The sequence below is a fragment of the Cydia pomonella genome, chromosome 20 (genome assembly GCF_033807575.1).
Source record: "Cydia pomonella isolate Wapato2018A chromosome 20, ilCydPomo1, whole genome shotgun sequence".
Lineage (NCBI taxonomy): Eukaryota > Metazoa > Arthropoda > Insecta > Lepidoptera > Tortricidae > Cydia > Cydia pomonella.
This window is the reverse complement of record NC_084722.1, coordinates 10178-33316: the sequence shown is the minus strand read 5'-3', so window position 1 is coordinate 33316 and position 23139 is coordinate 10178. Positions and strand designations below refer to the sequence as shown.

The following is a 23139-nucleotide window of genomic DNA, read 5'->3' as shown; positions in this document are numbered from 1 at the left end:
CTGCTTTTTAGAATACGTAGAACGAAACTAGGCATGACACATGAAAAAGATAGTAATTTAAATACTCTATGCAAAATTGTAGAACAATCGGTACATTGTAACAAAAGTTATTCAGTTTTTTGTGTCTCCTGAAAAGTAGGGTTCTTGCTTATACGCCCCTTTAGCATGAAGCCCTCGATATATGTATTATATATTATAACTGTATATGACTATTTACATATTTGTTTTATTTCATATCCCATTTATATATTGTAGGTTATATGACTTATAGGTTTACCTATCTTTTAGTAAATTAAATAATTCCGTTTTTTCCGTTTAGTACAATTTTGATGTTTACCGTTCTCCAAGTCTTCCTCAATTGCTCAAAGGTTAACTGGAAGTGATCCCTGTAAGGGATAAGTTCGCCTTTGTACAAATGATGTGTGTTCTTTCCTGTTTTATGTTTCTTTTTGTAGAATAAAGTGTTTTACTACTACTACATTTATCTTTACTGAATTCTCACGTCCATTGGATTTTTCACCCTTTAAATAGTTTAAATACCAAGGCCAGACCAGAGAAGCCAGATTTTAAAATTCCCAGTATGCACGAGCCTTATATTGCAAAACAATATTTTAAAATCAATAGCTAAGGAGGGCACTTGACATGGGGGTCGTGCAGCTTGCGCCAGAGGTCGAACTGGTCGGCGTAGGACACCTGGTGAACGGCCAGCGCCGCGCGTAGCTCGCACGCGTGCGCCAGGGCTGAGCGCCGCCGCAGAAACGCCGGCGCGTCGGCGCGCAGCACCCGCGCGCGCGCCGCCGCAACGCCCGTCACTAGCACGTCCTCCATACGCAGCCAGCGCGCGCCCAGCGCTGCGCGCAGTAGCGGGCCCGCCGCGTCGCCCGACACCAGGTACGCCGGCCCGTTGGCGTACGGCGGGTACGTCGCCCCCGGGAACTCCTCCGCGGGCACGAAGAACTTGGAGCTGGCGTTGCGCGCCGGCCGCCCATTGCGCCACACTTTGCCCCACACGGTGCGCGTGGCGCGACTGCGCGCCGGCGCCTCCGCGAACCGCAGCACTCCATCCACGTTGATGAACATGTCGTCGTCGGCTTTCAGCAGCCGCGCCGCTAGCGGGCAATACGGGACGAACCACTCCAACATCGACAGGGTTTTGAGTGTGAGATTCTTGTAGTTGTCCACGTAGTGGCCCTCGACGATGTCGCCGTAGAGAGTGTCCTCGGCGTCGACGGCGGCGCGCAGGGCGGCCGGCGGCGCGCCCAGCATGAAAGCTAGCGTGATGTCGGTGCGACGCGCCGCGTGACCCCACGTGAGACGCACGGCCTCGCGCTGTCGGAAGTACACTGGCGCGGACGGCACGAGGACGACGAGCCGCGTGCCCGCGCCGCGCGCCGGGCACAGCTCGGCGTGCGAGCGCGTGTGGCCCGGCACGTAGCGGTCGCGCGTGCGCACCGCGCCCGCCGGAAGCACTTCGTCGTCCTTGTCGCTTGTCCACTCGGGGGGCAGGGTCGGTCGCGCTTCGTTCACGGGACTCGACGGTTCGTGCGCTTGGACGTGAAGCGGCGCCATAACTGGCACGAGCGTGGTGCGGGGCAGGGCCGGCGGGGACGGGTCCTGCAGTGGCAGCAGCAGCAGTAGAGAGGCAAGCGCAAGCAGCGCCCCGAAGGGCACGAGCCGTGCGCGCCACCACCGCATGCTGCAGCACGCGTAGGCTGATGACGGTGAAGGTTTGCCTGGAATAGGAATAGGAATAGATTCTTAATTAAATAAATAGGCATTGTTAAGTACGATGAGAAAAATCCAAACGCTCAAAACATAATGCTGATGATTTTTCCAGTCTCAGCAGAACCCTAAAACATGCTCGGAATCCGCACTACCTAATTTTAACGTGACGAGAAAACAAATGAATGCATAATGTGTACATGTTAAACCTTCTAAACCAATTGTGGCTGAGACAGTTCCTGTCTGCGTTTTGATTTATGCACGGTCCAACAGACAGCAACAAAGTTGTCTATCTATACTTTGTTCCCGAAAAAGTGAAAAATGACCAAAACTGTATCCGCAAAAATGATGGGCATTGGTTTACTTAATGTTTGGGATCATTATTAACGACAAATATATAGCACATGAAATTGTGAATGACTCTTTGACAACACGTAGCCCTGGCTGCGTTGCACGAGAATATAGATAAGCTTTTAGCCGTTTTGTAGTTAACAGGATTGTACATTAAGTATTGTAAATTCCGTACCTATTTTAGTGCGCGTTTTCCCTTTGACAAAGATTCCACTTTAGTCGTTATACATTATAAATATTTGTATCCTAGAATGGACTTTTACTATAGTAAAAGAATGTACAAGTGTACATTACGAGTATTAGCACATACAGACGAATCTTGAATCGATCGAAGTTGCTTCAGTTGAAAACTTTATAAAACTAACCAGCTGTACGATGCAGGGGACTCAAATAATATAAATAACACACTACACCTCCGCATACTGTGAATAAATACACTTCGCTATTTACAGTTCTACGGAACTGCATGTGACACTGTTGTCATATTATAAATAGTTATACAGAGCACTGGTCTTTACCTGCAGAGGTCATATAGCTCATCAAGTGTAAGGGCGGCGCGCCTCGCCACGGGGCGCGCCGGTGGCGTCACCGCCACACCCTTCGCGCTCTCCACCTGCAACTCTACACAACAAAACACTTTCGCAGTACGTATTTACTATTAAACTATTTCAATATCACAGAACAATTATAAAAGTGTGGCAGCGCAGCGATAAACAAACGCGGACTACGCGCCACCGCCACCGGCGCCGCTCCCACCACTCGCGGCGACGCTATCTCTCCCCAAACACCACGGGAAACAATACATTAATTACTCATCTGTAATCGGTTAACTGAACTAACACTCAATAATTATTAAAGTAGGTTTCCTCGAGCCACGCTAACATTACCGATTGATGTATCATGGATGTACTTATACTATTTAGCGGCTACAATGTGAATTGACGATTCGTCAACCTTATTGTAAGTACAATAGGGTCCACCGAAGATCAATCAAAAGCGTGTTGTTGGTGGTACTACCGTACCAGTGACGCATCACTGCTATTTTGGGGAAAATGGCAGATTGTTTTCGTGGATATAGTACGGGCGGGGACCGTATGATCTACTACATCATCTGATACAAGGATAAGCCCCATGGCCCAATTCATAAAAGTGATGCTATTTTTCAAACAAAATAGTAAAAAATATTAGAATTGGCTGAAAGCACGGAAAAAAGGACCAATTCTAGTTGTAAAAAAAAAAAATTACGTCATTAGATACAAAGATGGGACTGGTGGCAACAGATAGGAATTTATATGTAGCTTCAGAAACCACTCGTTTGCCAGTACCTATATGGCCGTAAGTTTGTCTGCCGGGCACTTTAAAGGTACCAAAAAGAATGGAATTTACGTCATCTGATACAAACATGAGACCGATAGCAATTTATATGTAGGTTCAGAAAACAATCGTCTGCTAGCTCCCAAATGGCTGGAAGTCAGTCTGCCGGGCACTTTGAAGGTACGGACATCCCCAATTTAAGCAATCAGTTCCGTCCAATCCTTTAAATGCCCGGCAGACGCACTTTCGGCCTATTAATAGCTGGCATACGAGTATTTTCTGAATCTACATAGATATTGCTATATGTTGCCACAAGTCTCATCTTTGTATCAGATGACGTAAATTCTACTTTTTTTCGTACCTTTAAGTGCACTTTCGGCCATTTGGGAGCTGGTAGACGAGTTTTTTCAGAGCATAGGTTCAGAAAAAACTCGTGTTCCTATCTGCTGCCACCAGTGTCATCTATGTATCAGATGACATAAATTCCACACTTTTTGGTATCTTTAAATGCCCGGCAGACGCACTTACGGCCATATAGTAACCGGCAGAGGAGCCTACTTCACTATACCAGACTCATCTTTGTATCAGATGACGTAAATTGCACTTTTTTTTGTAACCGGAAGTGATACTGAAAAATACGAAAAAAATCGTGCTTTCGGCCAATTCTCATTTTTAGGGTTCCGTAGCCAAATGGCAAAAAACGGAACCCTTATAGATTCGTCATGTCCGTCTGTCTGTCCGATTCTGTCACAGCCACTTTTTTCCGAAACTATAAGAGCTGTACTGTTCAAACTTAGTAAGTGGATGTATTCTATGAACCGCATTAAGATTTTCTCACAAAAATAGAAAAAAAACAATAAATTTTGGGGGTTCCCCATACTTAGAACTGAAACTCAAAAAATCTTTTTTCATCAAACCCATACGTGTGGGGTATCTATGGATTGGTCTTCAAAAATGATATTGAGGTTTCTAACATCATTTTTTTCTAAAATGAATAGTTTGCGCGAGAGACACTTCCAAAGTGGTAAAATGTGTGTCCCCCCCCCCCGTAACTTCTAAAATAACAGAATGAAAAATCTAAAAAAAATATATGATATACATTGCCATGTAAACTTCCACCGAAAATTGGTTTGAACGAGATCTAGTAAGTAGTTTTTTTTAAATACGTCATGAAATTTAAAAAAAATTTTTTTTTTCAACATACCCATACATGTGGGGTATCTATGGATAGGTCTTCAAAAATGATATTAAGGTTTCTAATATCATTTTTTTCTAAACTGAATAGTTTGCGCGAGAGAACCTCCCAAAGTAAAAAAAAGTGTGTCCCCCCCCCCTGTAACTTCTAAAATAACAGAATGAAAAATCTAAAAAAAATATATGATATACATTACGATGCAAACTTCTAACGAAAATTGTTTTGAACGAGATCTAGTAAGTAGTTTTTTTTAAATACGTCATGAAATTAAATTTTTTTTTTTTTTTCAACATACCCATACATGTGGGGTATCTATGGATAGGTCTTCAAAAATGATATTAAGGTTTCTAATATCATTTTTTTCTAAACTGAATAGTTTGCGCGAGAGAACCTCCCAAAGTAAAAAAAAGTGTGTCCCCCCCCCCCCTGTAACTTCTAAAATAACAGAATGAAAAATCTAAAAAAAATATATGATATACATTACGATGCAAACTTCTAACGAAAATTGTTTTGAACGAGATCTAGTGAGTAGTTTTTTTTAATACGTCATAAAATTTAAAAAAATTTTTTTTTTTGTCAAACCCATACGTGTGGGGTATCTATGGATAGGTCTTCAAAAATGATATTTAGGTTCCTAATATATTTTTTTTCTAAAGTGAATAGTTTGCGCGAGAGACACTACCAAAGTGGTAAAATGTGTGTCCAAAGTGGTAAAATGTTGAACGAGATCTAGTAGTTTAAGTAGTTTTTTTTAATACGTCATAAAGGAACCCTTCATGGGCGAGTCCGACTCGCACTTGGCCGCTTTTTTTAACTATTTTTTCCAAACTTTGCATCACTTTTATGAATAATTGCCATGGGGATTATCCTTGTATCAGATAACGTAGTAGACCATACGGTCCCCGCCAGTACTATTACGCGCGACGCGCCTGTATTAAATTCGCAAACCCAATAAGACATGTGTTCTATTTTTTTATATGCATAACGTATTTTTTTATGTGGTACCTATTTAATATTATATGTGAAAATTGTTTGTTAGTTTCTCTCAGTTACAAACTTACAGCGGATAACTTGGATTTTGCAATCTTTGCTAAGTTTTAATTTTAAACTAAACGGATCACAAGTTAGACTAGCCGACCAGTACATTGTGCAACGAGGGGGGGCAAGTGATTTATTTACCCCCGGATAAAAAATTCTTACCCCCGGAGTTACAGACAATGTTTTTGCATCACACTTGCGACGAAAAAACTAAATTTTAAGCGAAATCATTCTTAAATACGGTGACATTTCAAACATTCGTCCGCCATATTGTCATTCCTTGACAGGTTAGACATCAAATGCACAGACCTAACCGGCATTCAGCCCCGATTGAAAATTCTGTAAACATGTTTAAGGCGCTCTTATAGAGAGATTTTAGGTTTTTGAGGGGGTGAAGCAGACGAAGTGGTAAAGCAGGCAGGCGGGCGCCCCGCGCGCCGCGGTCGCAGCAAGTCTACGTCCTTATTCTGACGCCATCCGTATTCTGGTTTGTTAGTTCTGGGATCTTTTCCGGAAATTTATATTGATTATGATTTAAACTTAATTAAATTAAAAATTTGATAATTATATATAATACTAGAATATACCGCGGCAAATTGAGAACCTAGTAAAATGATACCAAATCGTTTTGTGTCGAAATAATATTACTTACTAATTCAGACAAAAGTTACAACTGTCTGCTTTAAATCAAATAATTATAGATACCTATTCAAAACTTAGTTGACCTTAAAAATGCAATAGAAGTCAATTTCGGGCAAGTAGTGAAAAAAGGAAGAATACTAGCAAAGCTAAGTAATTTGTGAAAGTGAACGTAAAAAGGTAGCATGTTTTTGCTGGTATTGAGATAACTGAAAACATTATCATAAGGTATGCACAAGCATATGTAGCTCCAAAAAGTAGATAAATTATGCTATCTTCTCAAAAAAGAACCATGACTCTAACTGTAACGACTATTTCTATGTTATTTTTTGAATTGACGACAATGAAGACGATTATAAATTTTAAATGCAAAAGTCGAGAAAACTGCTATTATTATACAATACAATACAATACAATACAATACAATACAATACAATACAATACTTTAATTAATGTTTAATAAAGAATCAGTCTGGTGTCTGTCTACTCTGTCTGTAATCAAATATTACAAGTATATTTGACCCACTGAGGTTTCAGATGAAGTTGAAAATCTGCATACATATGTAAGTAGGGTGACAATGAAATATTATGGTACCATCGAGCTGATCTGATGCATGAGAGAGGAGGTGGCCATAGGAACTCTGTGTCAAAATATCGCAACCAAATTGCGTTTGAGGTTGTTAGAATTGTCTCAATGAGTATTATTTTCCTTTGGAAAGAAGTAGGTACAGTTAAAACCTGTTCCGTAAAGTTAATTAACATACAAAACTTTTCCGATGAACAAAATTATTTTATCGTCAACTATGTTATTTATCCCTTCAAGTGGTGGCCCAGCACTCACGGGTCGATGCGATAGCCAGAAAGCTGTCGGCCAACAGAGGGTGGTTAGTGAGGTGTTGCCATATTTAGTGGCAAAATTAAAGGCTTTGAAGTATATTTACGCTCTTTTAGCGCCCAAAAGTAGCTAGCAAGTTAGACAAGGAAAACATACATACACACGCTTGTTAACGCTTGGTTGCTAAGGACCGTTCATCCGGGATCGAACGCCTAGGTCGAGTTCTGTCTTGATTTTTAAAGAGGTTATTTTGTAAATACACGGTACCCTCGAGGAAACGGAAAGATTTTAACAGTATATTCCGGATCGTATTTAGAGGCAAAAATGTCATATAAACTTTTTTAATTCGCCTAGTTTCAGAGTTAATACCAATTTAAAAAAATATTGTGTTTTAGTGCATAACGCCTTTTTGATGGCTATGTCGCCAGTCGCCACTTTGGGACCTAGTCTAGACTACCTTCTTGACAGATATCAAAGTCACAAGGTACCATTTGAATGGACTAATTTTTACGAAAAAAAATGTACCAATTTATATTAATCCATAAATTTTCCAAGAACATGAACTTAATATGTTTAAAAACATACAAAAAGTAAAAAAAAAAAAAACAATTTTTTTTTGCGGAATTGGGTTAAACTTGTTCATGAAATTCTTCTTATGAGCTCAGGAATACGTGGTTAAAAAAATTCCGTTTCCTCACGGGCACTTTTTATGACTTAACCTTTGAATTTTAAGCCCTACGTAGAAAATTAATTAACAATTACCTCCAATCATAACTTTGTTTTGTGGTGGTAGTCATTTTTAATAACGAAACTGGAAAACTGTCACTGTTGCTAGGTTTGATTAGTTAGGTGCATGTGGCGAAATGCATAAACATTACAATAATTTAACAACAACAAGGACAACTTCAACAGAAGGACATGATGTCACGATCTTCAGCATTGAGGGACCAAGAAGAAGAAGACAATAATTTAATTGTTCTATTCGAATAGCGTATTTAGTGCTTATTCTAACGATATATGCTTCAATATATACTTTTATACATAGATAAGCTTAAATAGTTGAATTTGTAATATTCTCTAAATCCGCGCTGAACACCCGACGGGGCCCCGCCACGTGACTACTTTTTACGTTTTGGCTTCTGCCACTTGAAGGGATATTAAAATAAACTATTTTAATATTTACATATTACACATAAGCACCCTATATAACAAGGTCCAAGGTTTTAAAGAAGAAGGTAAAATTGGCTAAGACCTGAAATTGACGGCAGAGTGTCATCGAAATTTATACTTGAAATAAGAAATAAAATGTCACCAGTTTTCATTTCATACAAAACAGAAATAGCATGGTATAAAAGTATTATACCAAACTTTTACAAAGGACTTTATGTTTAACATTATCAAAAATGGAATTTAGTGACATTCTTCAATTTACAGAATAATTAACCAGTGAAATAAAAATATTGGCGAGAGGTACAAATATATACGAACTGCCGAACCGAGTACTTGCAAAATTTTGAATGGAATTTGAAGGGTAAATATCACTCCTGCTCACCTTACAAAATTTATCAAGTGGTCTTAAGTGTATACCATATGAAAGTTAATAAACCAGAAATACCAAAAAAATTCAACACTTATAACATAAACTATTACAGCCATTTGAGCACTTCCACCAAAACGTGAAATGGTACCTTTCACTAAGCACTATTTAAATCCCACATATTTAAATCCAGTATATCTCCTGCATCCTGTATGTGTTAAAAATGAAGCTGTTCCAATATAATGACTTATATAAATTAAACAAGTGGATTAATTTTATTTGTTTGCGTTTAAAAATAGGTATTCAATTTGATTACTACTGTAATAGCCATTTAAAATATTATTTTACCTAAATTGATAGTTAAAAGTAGGTACCCCTCACGAAATAAGTACTACTGAATTTTATACTTAGCAGTGTTTTTTAAAATGTACATGTATTTTACCTTCCTCGTATTAAAAATGAAAAGTAGAGTGTTTAACTCGGGTGCAAGGCACCATTTTATCATTTGGTTAATCGTGGCTGTATGCCGGACAGGTGCGTGTGTAAAACTTGTCAAAAAAGATAATATGACGGATGGATGTCTGAAATGTCACCGTATTTAAGAATCAATTAGCTTAAAAATTAGTTTTTTCTTCGTAAGAGTGATGAAAACATTGTGTGTTTAACATATTTGTGTATTTATAGTGTGATTATCCATTTTATGTAACGTCCGCTAAACTAGCACAGGTCCGACGCTGACAGTGGTCACGGGCGTACTGGCGTACTGACGGTATTGCCGCGCAGGGTAACGTTTAGTAGACAAAATGTTGAATTCATAATTATGAATGAAAAATTTAACGCATCGATAAACTGACAAGCAAAATGTTAGAGTTACTTAAAAGCTATTGAATGAAGTAAATTTCATATTGATATTCATCATAGTACTTCTAAAATATCGAAATAAATACAGTTTTAAGCATATTTTCAAAGCAAAAATCTATCGAGAAAAAGATAAGCCATCGTGTTTCTGACAAGCATACGGCTAGTTCAAAGACTGAAGTTATACATACTAGAAAATAATCGATGAAATCCTTGTACAAGCCTGTAAATATCGATTTAAAAATAGCGCATTTTACTATACACCGCGCCTTAAGACGGTTATTAAAATAATCAAATTAAACATTTTTTTTAAACAATAAAATAAATTATCAACGTCGGCATTAAAAGTAAAACTCATATATGCCTAATTGGTTCTTATTTCGTTCGTATCAATTAGTGACACAATTAAAAAAGGTTATAACTCCCTAGGGAATTATAGTTTTTTTTTTCACTATCTATAACTCCCGCTGAAACAATATATGCCTTTGTCCTTCAGTATACCTGCATGAAATAAATTCTTATTCGAGCAGGTGAGATGAAAAAATATGTAACCCTATCTTATATTTTAAATTAAGCACAATATTATGTTGAAATGAAGTGCACATTATCACTGGTTATTTACCCGTATGGTTATATTTAGGCACAGCAACGAGCGCGCATCAAATAATACGACTAAATACTGATAAAGGCGACTGATAAGATACTCGTAACGGCTATCAGCCAGCAGAGAGCGCTCTGATGGCGGCGGTCCAGACACTCCAGACTGCACACGACGAGATATAATATTTTTTGTTAATATTAAGTAAGTAAGTAAATATTCTTTATTGTGCACCATACATTTAAAAATAGACAGGAAATGAAAAAACACGTAAAAGTTAGGTAACAACAGGCGGTCTCTTCCAGACAACCTTTGGGTAGCAGGAAACTATGAACTTACAACATTGAACGGGTAGTGCCGATATACATATAATTCAACAAAATGAAGACGCAAACAATATAATACATACCTACATACTAATAAAATAAATACATATATACATACATACATTATATATTATACACTCATAAATAAAGGCAAGTTAAGGCAGCGAAAGGTAGTGAGTCTTCAAAAGATTTTTGAAAACGGGAAGGGATTTAGCACGTCTAATGTCTAATGGCAAAGCATTCCACAACCGAACAGCACGAAAAGAAAAAGAGTTGCTATAAAATTTTGATGATGAAGGTGGTGGAGCAAGGAGATGCATCTCCGCACAGCGGACCGAGGAAAGATAGTTGAAACGCTTTTTAAGATATAGATATATATTACATAACATAACGATTACTCACACTTGACATAAATACAATAGGTAGTATACTCGTAGTTATATTACTTACCTAATAATCTTCTCATAATATATGGCGTCATCCATCTCGAATAGCCCATAATGTGATGCACTGCTTAGCATCACATTAAGTAGTGGAAGGTGTACGCAAAAAATATGCAAATCGATGATGTACAGTTTAGTCGTTTGGCTAACGCATACTAGAGGTCAAAACTATTTTTACAGTACATATGAAGAGTTCTTGTTACACGTAGATTTGCTAGGTGTAACAAAAACGTTAAGATCAATCTATTTAGGGCATACTGTCAGTCATTTTACACCGGCAGTCTATGGATCAACTATACTCAAAAAACGTACAACGCCCTGCGCGTCCACGTCCAATATAACAACGCTTTTAGGATGCTGTTGGGGCTCCCGAGACATTGCAGTGCATCGGGCATGTTCGCGGAGGCGCGCACGGATGGCTTTCACGCGATAATGCGAAAACGTGTCGCGTCCCTGCTGAGACGTATCGCTGGTAGCCCCAACAGTCTCCTGAAGACAGTGGCAGGACGGGAAAATGGTCCCTTCCATTACTATTGGAACCAGATCCACATGCTGTCCACCTAGTTTTAAGTGTAAAAATGTGTTTAGATTGTAAGTGAATATGGAAAAAATGATTATGAAATGAACTATTATTATTGTCTACACTCACCCTTACCTAGCTGCTGGACGAGAGAGGGGACGGACGCGCGGGAGGAGTACATATGACTTTTTGCACATCATTACGAATCCATTTACGGCACGATCAAGCGCTGCCTTGACTTAACATTTAAACATACCAAATTCTGTTATATATACAATTTTGTGGAAGCTGATTATACTTATATCTACTGTGAACCGTCTAATTCATTGACGAGCCCCGAATTGTCGAACAATTATTATTATAATTATGATGCTCGGCCTTGTGTTGAAATTGTGTATTAAATTTGAATTATTATTTTTATTTATTTGATTATTGTGTAATTGGTATTGGTATTGTAATTTTTAATTATTAATAATTTCATTGTAATTACTTTTTGTATACGAGTAGGTACCTACTAATATAGTCTAAGGAATTGTAACTAACATTTTTTATGGGCCCCCGGCCTAAAATAAACGAATTTAATTAATATAGTACTACTTTACCGCACTAGTGCGAAAATTAGTATATTACGTTACTGAGTCGAGCATTTAAAGGGCCATATGTACTGTAAAAAGTTGTACGATGCATGTGCGAATGGGTAATTCGCAACTCGTGTCGATCTAAAACACTCCCTTCGGTTGTGTTTTAATTTATCGCCACTCGTTACTAATTTCCTATTTTTCGCACTTGTATTGTAATGTACAATTTTGACCCGCAGTTCTTAAAAAAATCCCTTCGGGGGAAGTGCCGAGTCATATTTTTATAGTATGGGAAAAAATTAGAGACCTATCGCGTGTGGTATCATATGAAAGGGTTTTTTTTGAAGCAATTTTAAAATTATACCACATCATTACATTTCAGCCTTTTTTTAATTAAATCAAAAATAATTTTTAATTTTTTATATGTGGCAAACTAAGACCGCTGTCCGTCAGTATGTCTGTCTGTCTGTCCGTCTAGCTGTATCTCAAATGGATGGGAGTGCTCACTCCATACATAAGTTGTCTTACCAAAACGCTTATTAACCGCCTTCAAGAATAAAAGCGGCCAAGTGCGAGTCGGACTCCCCCATGAAGGGTTCCGTACCATTTATGACGTATTAAAAAAAAACTACTTATTAGATCTCGTTCAAACCCATTTTCGGTGGAAGTTTGTCCATACAAACAATACCAATAATACATTGCCATCAATGTTAATCATTTATTTTTTTTAGATTTTTCATTCTGTTATTTTAGAAGTTACGGGGGGGGGGGGGCACACATTTTACCATTTTGGAAGTGTCTCTCGCGCAAACTATTCTGTTTAGAAAAAAATGATATTAGTAACCTCAATATCATTTTTAAAGACCTATCCATAGATACCCCACAGTTTGATGAAAAAAGATTTTTTGAGTTTCAGTTCTAACTATGGGGAACCCCCAAAATTTATTGTTTTTTTTCTATTCTTGTGTAAAAATCTTAATGCGGTTCATAGAATACATCTACTTACCAAGTTTGAACAGTATAGCTCTTATAGTTTCGGAAAAAAGTGCCTGTGACATAATCGGACAGACAGACAGACATGACGAATCTATAAGGGTTCCGTTTTTTGCCATTTGGCTACGGAACCCTAAAAATACTAAAAAGTACGTATCCTAGGTGGGCGAGTCTGACTCGCACTTGTATTTTTTTCCACGTTACAAAGTCACACCGTTCTACCTATTTTTAGAGACTTATGGAACTGAACTGCAGATACGGTACATATTAATCATAAAATGATACATAATATTCATATATCCAACGGGGATTACCTCTTAACTGCGCCTTTTCAGCAGTTGGTAGTGTGGTAGACCACAAAAACTAAACCAACTATGTAAAACTGCGAGATCTAGCGACATCTATAGGCGAATAGAATAGTGAAACTAATATCCTCAAAACTAAAGAGTTATTACTTATTAATAATAAAGCGGCCAAGTGCGAGTCGGACTCGCGCATGAAGGGTTCCGTACCATTTAAGACGTATTAAAAAAAAATCTACTTGCTAGATCTTGTTCAACATTTTACCACTTTGGACACACATTTTACCACTTTGGGACTGTCTCTCGCGCAAACTATTCAGTTTAGAAAAAAATGATGTTAGAAACCTAAATATCATTTTTGAAGACCTATCCATAGATACCCCACACGTATGGGTTTGATGAAAAAAAATTTTTTTTAATTTATTGACGTATTAAAAAAAAACTATTCACTAGATCTCGTTCAAACCAATTTTCGGTGGAAGTTTGCATGGTAATGTATATCATATATTTTTTTTAGATTTTTCATTCTGTTATTTTAGAAGTTACAGGGGGGGGGGGGACACATTTTTTCACGTTGGAAGTGTCTCTCGCGCAAACTATTCAGTTTAGAAAAAAATGATATTAGAAACCTAAATATCATTTTTGAAGACCTATCCATAGATACCCCACACGTATGGGTTTGATGAAAAATTTTTTTTTTTTAATTTTTATGACGTATTAAAAAAAAACTACTTACTAGATCTCGTTCGAACCAATTTTCGGTGGAAGTTTGCATGGCAATGTATATCATATATTTTTTTTTAGATTTTTCATTCTGTTATTTTAGAAGTTACAGGGGGGGGGACACACATTTTTTCACTTTGGAAGTGTCTCTCGCGCAAACTATTCAGTTTAGAAAAAAATGATATTAGAAACCTAAATATCATTTTTGAAGACCTATCCATAGATACCCCACACGTATGGGTTTGATGAAAAAAATTTTTTTTTTTAATTTTTATGACGTATTAAAAAAAATCTACTTACTAGATCTCGTTCGAACCAATTTTCGGTGGAAGTTTGCATGGCAATGTATATCATATATTTTTTTTAGATTTTTCATTCTGTTATTTTAGAAGTTACGGGGGGGGGGACACACTTTTTACCACTTTGGAAGTGTCTCTCGCGCAAACTTTTCAGTTTAGAAAAAAATGATATTAGAAACCTCAATATCATTTTTAAAGACCTATCCATAGATACCCCACACGTATGAGTTTGATGAAAAAAGATTTTTTGAGTTTCAGTTCTAAGTATGGGGAACCCCCAAAATTTATTGTTTTTTTTTCTATTTTTGTGTGAACATCATAATGCGGTTCATAGAATACATCTACTTACCAAGTTTGAACAGTATAGCTTTTATAGTTTCGGAAAAAAGTGGCTGTGACAGAATCGGACAGACAGACGGACATGACGAATCTATAAGGGTTCCGTTTTTTGCCATTTGGCTACGGAACCCTAAAAAGAGATACAGTCTCTGAAAGTGACTTGAATTATAAAACGTATATAGTGCGGTATCTTTGGTTGTTACCACAAAATAAATGGCGTCGTAAAGCGCTATCTTTATTAGTTATCAAACACACTTGCTTACAATGCTGTACACCGAGACTTGTAGCGACATCTATTGTTGGGTAGAATAATTAAACTAATATCTGTTGGTTGATCTGACGTTAATTACGCTGGACAACCCGGCAACGCAATCAGCTGCAATGGCAACGCTGGTACCCCCCCACCCCGATTATATTATCGTGTATTAAGCATTAAACACAAAGTTAGTATTGAAACCGTAATATGTTTTAATTTGCTCTTTATTAAAGAGAATTAAGAAGACCAAGAGTGCTCACTCCATACAACGGTTTTTTTTTTTTTTTTTTTTTTTTTTTTTAAATAAATATTATAGGACATTTATTACACAAATTGACTAAGTCCCACAATAAGCTCAATAAGGCTTGTGTTGAGGGTACTTAGACAACGATATATATAATATATAAATATTTATAAATACTTAAATACATAGAAAACACCCATGACTCAGGAACAAATATCCATGCTCATCACACAAATACATGCCCTTACCAGGATTTGAACCCGGGACCATCAGCTTCGTAGGCAGGGTCACTACCCACTAGGCCAAACCGGTCGTCATTTCTTGCGTCAACCGGTTTTGTTACCAAAAATACTATTATTTTATTATATAATATTAAGCGTTCTAGAGTAAGCGTAGGAGTTGAGAATAGAGTTCCTCTTACTCTGGTATAATATTAGCGGGAAATCGTTGAGCATTAGACTTTTTGTTTGCCGCGATATTTATTGTCGAGTAGCAGTACTGAGAGTTCCGCTATTCAATACTACATGTCGACTACGAAAATAATATGCGTTTTGCTACCAAAACTGATGTAAGAAGTGAGCACTCTATGTACTTCTTATTTCTCTATGCTCTTTATTGACTTTCTTCACCGATAGATGGCGTTAGGAGTACCTGTTTAGAAAATTTATTTCGTTTAATATGGTTGACACATAACACTAAAATATCTGGTAATATATCTGATAATATATGTAATATATATGTGGTAGTTTCGTTCATTAGCTTTAATTGTAAATCAATAATGAGGTCAATTGATTGTGTGCACACATTATGTACAAAAGCGGATATGATTATATAGCGATAGCTTTACAAGAACATTGGCTGATGCCGCACGATATCGGGCTGTTGGGAACAATAAGCGATGATTTTGGCTACACAGGCAAGTCTGCGGTGGATACTTCGGTGGAGGTGCTGCGGGGAAGGCCTTATGGAGGGGTAGTATTGCTTTGGCGTAAACAAGTTTTCCCTATAGTCACAGTGACAGCGTGTGTAAGTGTACGACTAATTTTATAATTTATTGATTCCATGTTTGTATTTTGTTATATTTACTGTTTGTAAAAATTTGACATGTAAAAGTGGCCTATTGTCGACTACGAAAATAATAAGCGTTTTGGTACCAAAACACACATGTACACACATACATTGTGTGGTATACAGTCAGCACTCTATGCTTAGTGATTCCTCTATGTCTTGGTTGTGCAAGTAGATTTTATTCTCGATCACTAAAACTAAAAGAGGAGTATTTTTTCCATGAATTTAACAAAACTTGTAAATTTGCATAAATTCCATCGCACTTCCACGCACTAACACACAACGCAGTTAGTTATGATGAATGTCAAAGTAAGGATATAGCTCGTTATCGCTTTAAGGAATTAAAAAAAAAAAAAAAAAAATACATGTTTGTATCAATCTTCAGCAAAATTATAATTATAGTGTTTGATGTGTTGCCTAGATGGCACTTATCCACGGCAACGTCTACGATAGATCGCGCTATCAAGATTTTTCTGTAAATCATCTGGCAATTTCTCAAACACAGAGGTTAGGTTAGGTTTTGAGTTAGGTTAGGTTTTGAGTTAGGTTAGGTTTTGAGTTAGGTTAGGTTTTGAGTTAGGTTAGGTTTTGAGTTAGGTTAGGTTTTGAGTTAGGTTAGGTTTTGAGTTTGGTTAGGTTTTGAGTTAGGTTAGGTTTTGAGTTAGGTTAGGTTTTTTTTTTTTTTTTTTTTTTTTTTTTTTTTTAAGGTTTATCCGTGTCAGTTGTAGACACGGGGCCCTCGCTATTGATACGGGCGACCCCGTGCCCGCGGTGACATTTGCGAAATGTTTTTATGTTTGTTCGATTTCAGATTTGACATCAAAATCTTTGGTAGATAGAGATGTACGGTTTAAAAATCTGATTTTGATTTAGTGACTATGTAGGTGGACATATGGTCCCCGCATAGATACGGGCGGCCATATGACCATAGGAAAATGTTGATATTTCAGTTTACATAATTAAATTCTTTATAATGTCGGAATCATATGATAAGATCTTAGATACACATAAATTTAACGAGAGACTCATTCACATTACTTTTATATTACAAATTATATTCCAATGAATTTTAAACAAGTTACAAGTTATTACAATGATGAAATTGAAAAGAAGATTACTATGTTACTATTGGTAATAACCAAGTGACGCTGTTTTAATGTTAGTTATTTATTATACGTATTGAACTCGGTTGTCTATATTGATTTTGGCTGCTGTTAATCTGGGGCATTTTTGGTCTACTGCTGTGTGGTTAATATCGTGTTTGGTATGGTATTTAGCATTATGAGATTGGCAGTTAAAGCATTTTGGTTTATCTGATTTGTTAGGGCAGTTCTTATATGAATGGGTTTTTTCTGCGCAGTGTGAGCAGGGTTTTACCACTGCCTTACAATGGACACGAGTGTGCCCAAACTGAAGACAGTTTAGGCACTGTTTGAATGGAGATTGCTCTGAGACTTGCACGCGCTGGTGCTCAATGTTGAGCCGGCCGAGTTCCATTATGGCTCTCCATGTGGTGGGTTGACATCTGAAGACCGCGTTGTACAAATTGTTGTTTCTGTTGTTTGTTACGAAGGATAATTGTAGCGTTTCTCCTTCGCCGAGGGTGGCCTTCACCGATGGGTTCTGTAAGAGTATGATCTGTGAAAGTTCATCCTTCAAGGTCTCCTTATAGATCCCCTTCAGAATTACCATCGGTGATAGGGTCCTGGCAGGCTCCGCTTTGATCTTTGCAGTATTGAGTTTGTGTAGTGTTGTGTTCCTTTGGTCTTCAGTGTCAAATTCTATTCTTATCTTAGAGTTCGTGAGCGGTTTTATTTTGGTTGGGGCGAAGTTTTCATTTTTAAAGGAGATTTTGGTTCGTAATGTGCCCATCGCATCAGCAGTTGTATTTGCGTTCTCGATCGTCGCGACGAGCGCGGGATGAGATTTGGGTTTAGAGGCAGCAGGTTTCTTAAGCTGTTCGCTGTAAGTTGGGCGTCCAGGTTCAGCGGTGCAGCCCAACTCTGCTCCGCTGATGGAGTTTTGGACCAGTTCGCTAAGGGCTCTCTGCTCCTCGCGAATCTGGTTTAGCTGCAATTGAACCGACTCGACAACGTCCCGTGCTCGGTCCTGTAATCCGTCGTCAGGGTCGGTTTGTATGCCCATTGACTTGATATTGGCCGGTGGAAGTGCCTCTTTTCTCAGAATGCCATGGATTTCCTTTGTGTAGACTTTAAAGATGGCCATGGCATTCTGAGCGGCGACCTTTATGCATCTTTTGTTCTCAACAGTGACACTTTTGTGAGTTTTTGAAGTTTCGATGTTCTCAAAAATCTGCTTCATTTCATGCTCCAGGTCGCCGTTGAACTCCTCGAGGAGATCCATAATAGGATGATTGTTTGCGTTACGTGCTGGCAACGCTTCCACTGCTTGGTCTCGCTGGGCCGATGTGCCCTGCGGTGTGGAATACAGATTCTCGAGTCGCACAACATCGAGGTCAAGTATATTCAAGTTTTCTGCACTCATTATGAACACGAATTTTTATATTTGGGTTAAGGCAAAAATTTTTGAGCAATTATTAAAAGATTAAATTAACAATACAATTTGTAGCAATTTAAAATCGAAATCAACCTTAAATATAGTTTTATATACAGAATTAGCAAAAATATTAGAAATTTTAAAACTAAAATGTGCAAATCCAAGTCAATGAATCAATCGTAAGATAGACCAAATATATGAAATGATAGCGCTATGAGAGCACTATGAGAAACAGTTGTCAGAAGTAAAGTAGATGCGACCAGTTTAAAACTATAAATTTTTAATACGAAATTTTTTAAAGGCAAAAAATGACTTTTGAAAATTTTCCAAGAAAAAGTTATCCAAATGTGCAAAAACTATGAAGAACTATAAAGAAGCAATTAAGAGGAAACAATAGACACCAAAAAGAAGAAGATCGGACAGTTAGGAGAGAAGATATGAATTTTTAAAAGTTAAAGATTTTTGAGGATTGTCTGAAAAAGAGGAAAATGGGAATATCTCCGGAACTAGAAGAGTCCCGGAGGTCGGGATAGGCTCAAAAGATGGGGAAAAATTGCAAGATCATATGTTCCGAAAATGAGGGTAATGCGGTTATATTTAGTATGTTTGCGAAAGGCTTAGTTAGGTTAGGTTAGGTTAGGTTAGGTTAGGTTAGGTTAGGTTAGGTTTTTTTTTTTTTTTTTTTTTTTTTTTTTTTTTTTTTTTTTTTTTTTTTTTTTTTTTTCTTATACCCCAGACATAATCCAGGTCTTTTTTCTGCTGATTACCACATTCATGCCAGTTCTCACAATTATGCTTCTCGCACTTCCATGCTTCATACTGTTCTTTCTAGCATTCATCATCTCTCACACTTTACGTGGGTGGGATTCCCACCTATCTACTCTATCTCGTTTATTTGTTTTTATAGGGAATTAATTGTACACAGGGGATTTTTTATTTAACATTTTTGTGACATTTTACAGTAGAGTATTACATGTTTTCTTAAATCAGATAAACGGCATGTTTATTATTAAATATACATTGTTTATCTTATAATTACTTATTTCTACTTATTACTATTTTTGCTATTTTCATACAATATTCTAAAAATTTTACTCTAGTGTATTTGTTTTTCATTATTTTACTTATTTTATCTACTTTTATTTCTTCCTCTATCTCACTCTCTACATCGTGCCTTTGTGTGCTAAACTGAGGGCATTCCGCTATTAAGTGCGGAATGCTCTCAGTTTTGCCGGGTTCACATATGCATGATGGGCTCTCCTTGCACTTAAATCTATGCAAGTACTCGGAGAACCCACCGTGCCCTGTCATAATTTGGACTAAGGTTGGGTTTAATTTAATTTTTCTTATTTCAGGATAAGCCTCTACAGCGTCGGGGAAAAATAGTTTCGTCACTGAGGCAGTACTTTCCATGCTATAGCGCCGCCCCCACTCTTTTACTGTCTCCGAGCGTGTCATCTTCTTTATGTATGAGACTGGGCATCTGTCGTAGTGCGGTTTTGTTTTTATTTTTAGCGCTGCTTCCTTTGCAAGTGCGTCAGCTCGCTCATTTCCTTCCGTTCCCACGTGCGCCTTCACCCAGTATAACGCAATAGTTTTAGCTCTTCCCTGGATTTCCGCAAGATTTTTACGGATTTCAACTGCGATCGGGTTAAAGGAGTTCTGGTTCCCTATTATCTCCAGAGTTGACCTCGAGTCGCTATATATTCCGAAGCTCCTTCGATCCGACCGCTGCACGTACTCCGTAGCTTTGAGAAGTGCGTACATTTCTGCCTGGAAGACAGTGCAGTACGACTCTAGTTTGTACTTCTGGGCTTTAACTTCGACGCTGTTATCCCAGCAGGATAACGACGCTCCAACTTTATCTTGGATCTTGCTTCCATCGGTAAAGAGTCGCATATCGTGACTGTCCTCCTCGGTTGTCTGATCGAGGCATTTATAGTTAACGCTCATGCTTTTGGCTGGGTGTGGTGCCGTGGTGAAGCTAGCTCTTACTTCTAGTTCCCGATCTCCAATCGACGGCTGCGGAATTCCCCTTTTTGCCTCGTAGATTATAGCTGCCTCCTGGATTCTCAAATCCAGTGGGAGTAATCCCGAGAGCAGCAGCGCTGAATTAAGAGATACGGTCCTATATGCTTTGCAGATCTTCTGTGCAAAGGGTCTTTGTATTGCCTCTAGATGGTTGCGGATGCACAGTTTTTTGGCAGCAGGGGCCCACGCGCCAGCCGCGTACATCATAATGGGCTCTATGACTGCTATGTATATCGTCCTGATGATCTCGGGCTGGAGACCCCAACTGACCTTAGCTGCTCTCATCAATTGCTTGTGGATCGCAGCTGCTTTCCTGCAAGTGTTGAGAACGTGTTGGTTGAAGGTCAGTTTTTCATCAATTGTCAGTCCTAGAATTTTGATTTCACCCGACATTTCCAGGTTTACGCCTCCCATGTTCAGGAGTGGTGTGTCGTACTTCAGTTACAGAGAATACTCATGTATACCGCCGGCCCGTACCGACGGTTATGTCCGACTCAGCTGGGAATGGTGCCCAGCCGCCTACGGACTAAAAACTCCTCCACTTCGTGTAGAGTGTAGTATGTTTTTATTTGGTGTGTGTTGAGTGTTACTGGGGTGTTTGTGATTTAAATTTAGGGATAACTGGCCCTCGCTAGGATTACGGGCGACCAGTTATCCTAAAAGAAAAAGTTAAGGGGGACGTGAAGTGCCGCCCGCCCGCCCGCCCCACGACCAGGTCAGTGAGTGGGGGCGGCCGCCCGGCCACCGCCCCCTTGCAAGAGAGTTGAATATTTATAAGAGATTAAATAATAGTGTTTTAGTGAAGTGAGTGATGTTACAGGAACCTGCAATATCCATTAGCACAGACCAATTAATCAATACTGCAGGCTCCCGATGATAAAAATATTATATAAATGTTACAAAGTTACATTAGAGTCATCGGTAGTGTTAACAAAGTTTCACAAAGTTTAACGTAATTAAGTTTACAGGCATTTAGGCAGGACTTATGGTTTGTACATGTAAATGTTTGATGTTTGATGTTAGAGATCTATATAAATTTATTATGTCTACAGTCCCCGCTAATATATACGGGCGGCTGTTCGGCATTTATTTAATGTGAGAATGCGCTGTCGCCCGGACGCCCGCCCCACTCACAAAGTGGAAGTGGGTACGGGCGGCCGCCCGACCATTGCGCCATTGAGCGAATAGTGTTATCGTGCCTACATGCTTACAGAGTTACAATATTACAATATTTATTATACTAATTATATGAGTTATTATTGGCAAAAGTTGACAGAAGTTGTAACATTGTTAGCAAAGAATAAATACACTATGCAGCTTAGCTTTGATTGACATTTAACTGGTTTCGTAGTCGACTCTCATTTTAATCCTATTGATCATGGATATCATTCTTGGGCAGAAAGATGAAGTAGCGCTATGTGTTTCATTGTATTTGTTCTTGTCTTCGGACTGTTGTTTATTATATGCCACACAGTTGTAGCATTTAGCTTTTGTTTGGTCTTGCTGGTGGGGGCATGTTTTATATTCGTGTCCATTTGTGGCGCAGTGGGAGCATATGATGTCATTTGCTTTACAATGCTTCTTCGTGTGTCCAAACTGTAGGCACTTATAGCAGTGGAGTATGGGTACATGCTCCTCCACATGTACCCTCTGATGGTCTACATTTACTTTCCCAAGTGTGAGGAGTGCTTTGAAGGTGGTCGGTGTTGTCATCAAGACAGCATTGTATAGCCGAGGGCTCTTGTTACCCTTTTTGAAGTGAAACTTTATTGGGTTATTGTCATTTATGGCTTCTTTTATTGTTGGGTTTTGGTTTGTGACTATTTCAATGAGGTCGTTAACTGGTATGTCCGCAGGCACACCCTTAAGTATCACCATCGGACGGAGAGTCTTAGACGTTTCAGCGGTGAGATCTGCATGCACTTCGTTGGTTTTGGACAGCGCCACGTCACGTTCTTGCTTGTTTCTAAATTCGATGCGGACTTTGCCGTTTGATATGTACTTTGTGGAGATTGGGGCAAAGTCCGTGTCACGGAAGGTTACCGTTTTCCTCCAACTCTGCAGAGTTTCGGCTGCACCTTCACCAGCTTTCTTGGATGATATTATGATTGCCGGTTTTGCTGTTATTTGTGGGGTACGTGATGGTGCAGCGGCAGCAGAAATCGTCGGCTGCACGGGTCTTCCTGTGACAGCTGCATAAGTGGTTGGTTGATTTGGTGTAGAGACTTTGTCCACAAGTGTGCGGATTTCGCGTTTTATGGTTTGAATCTCCTTTTGAATATGATTAGCGGTTTTAGTGTTGAAATCGTTGAAGAGTTCTTTGATTTGGTTGGTGGTTACATAATCTGTATTTTTCGCGTTTGTGGGCACTGTTGTTGCATGATCCTGCAATGTGGAATTAGGAGCCTGTGTT

The 23139-nt window shown here is 38.5% G+C and overlaps 1 protein-coding gene across 2 annotated transcripts; it reads right to left on the bottom strand.

The window, feature by feature from the left end:
- Positions 1-206: 206 nt before the first annotated feature.
- Positions 207-10351, bottom strand: LOC133528892 (beta-1,3-galactosyltransferase 5-like). Of its 2 annotated transcripts, XM_061866387.1 has the most exons (3): positions 10112-10351; positions 2592-2694; positions 207-1733 (listed from the first exon to the last, which is right to left on the bottom strand). In XM_061866387.1, exons 2-3 carry the CDS (start codon positions 2611-2613, stop codon positions 625-627), a joined length of 1131 nt encoding a protein of 376 aa, XP_061722371.1. In that variant the 5' UTR covers positions 2614-2694; positions 10112-10351; the 3' UTR covers positions 207-624. The 2 variants fall into 2 exon arrangements, with proteins under 2 accessions (XP_061722371.1, XP_061722370.1); XM_061866386.1 differs by lacking the exons at positions 2592-2694; positions 10112-10351 and adding an exon at positions 2439-2573.
- Positions 10352-23139: the final 12788 nt, after the last annotated feature.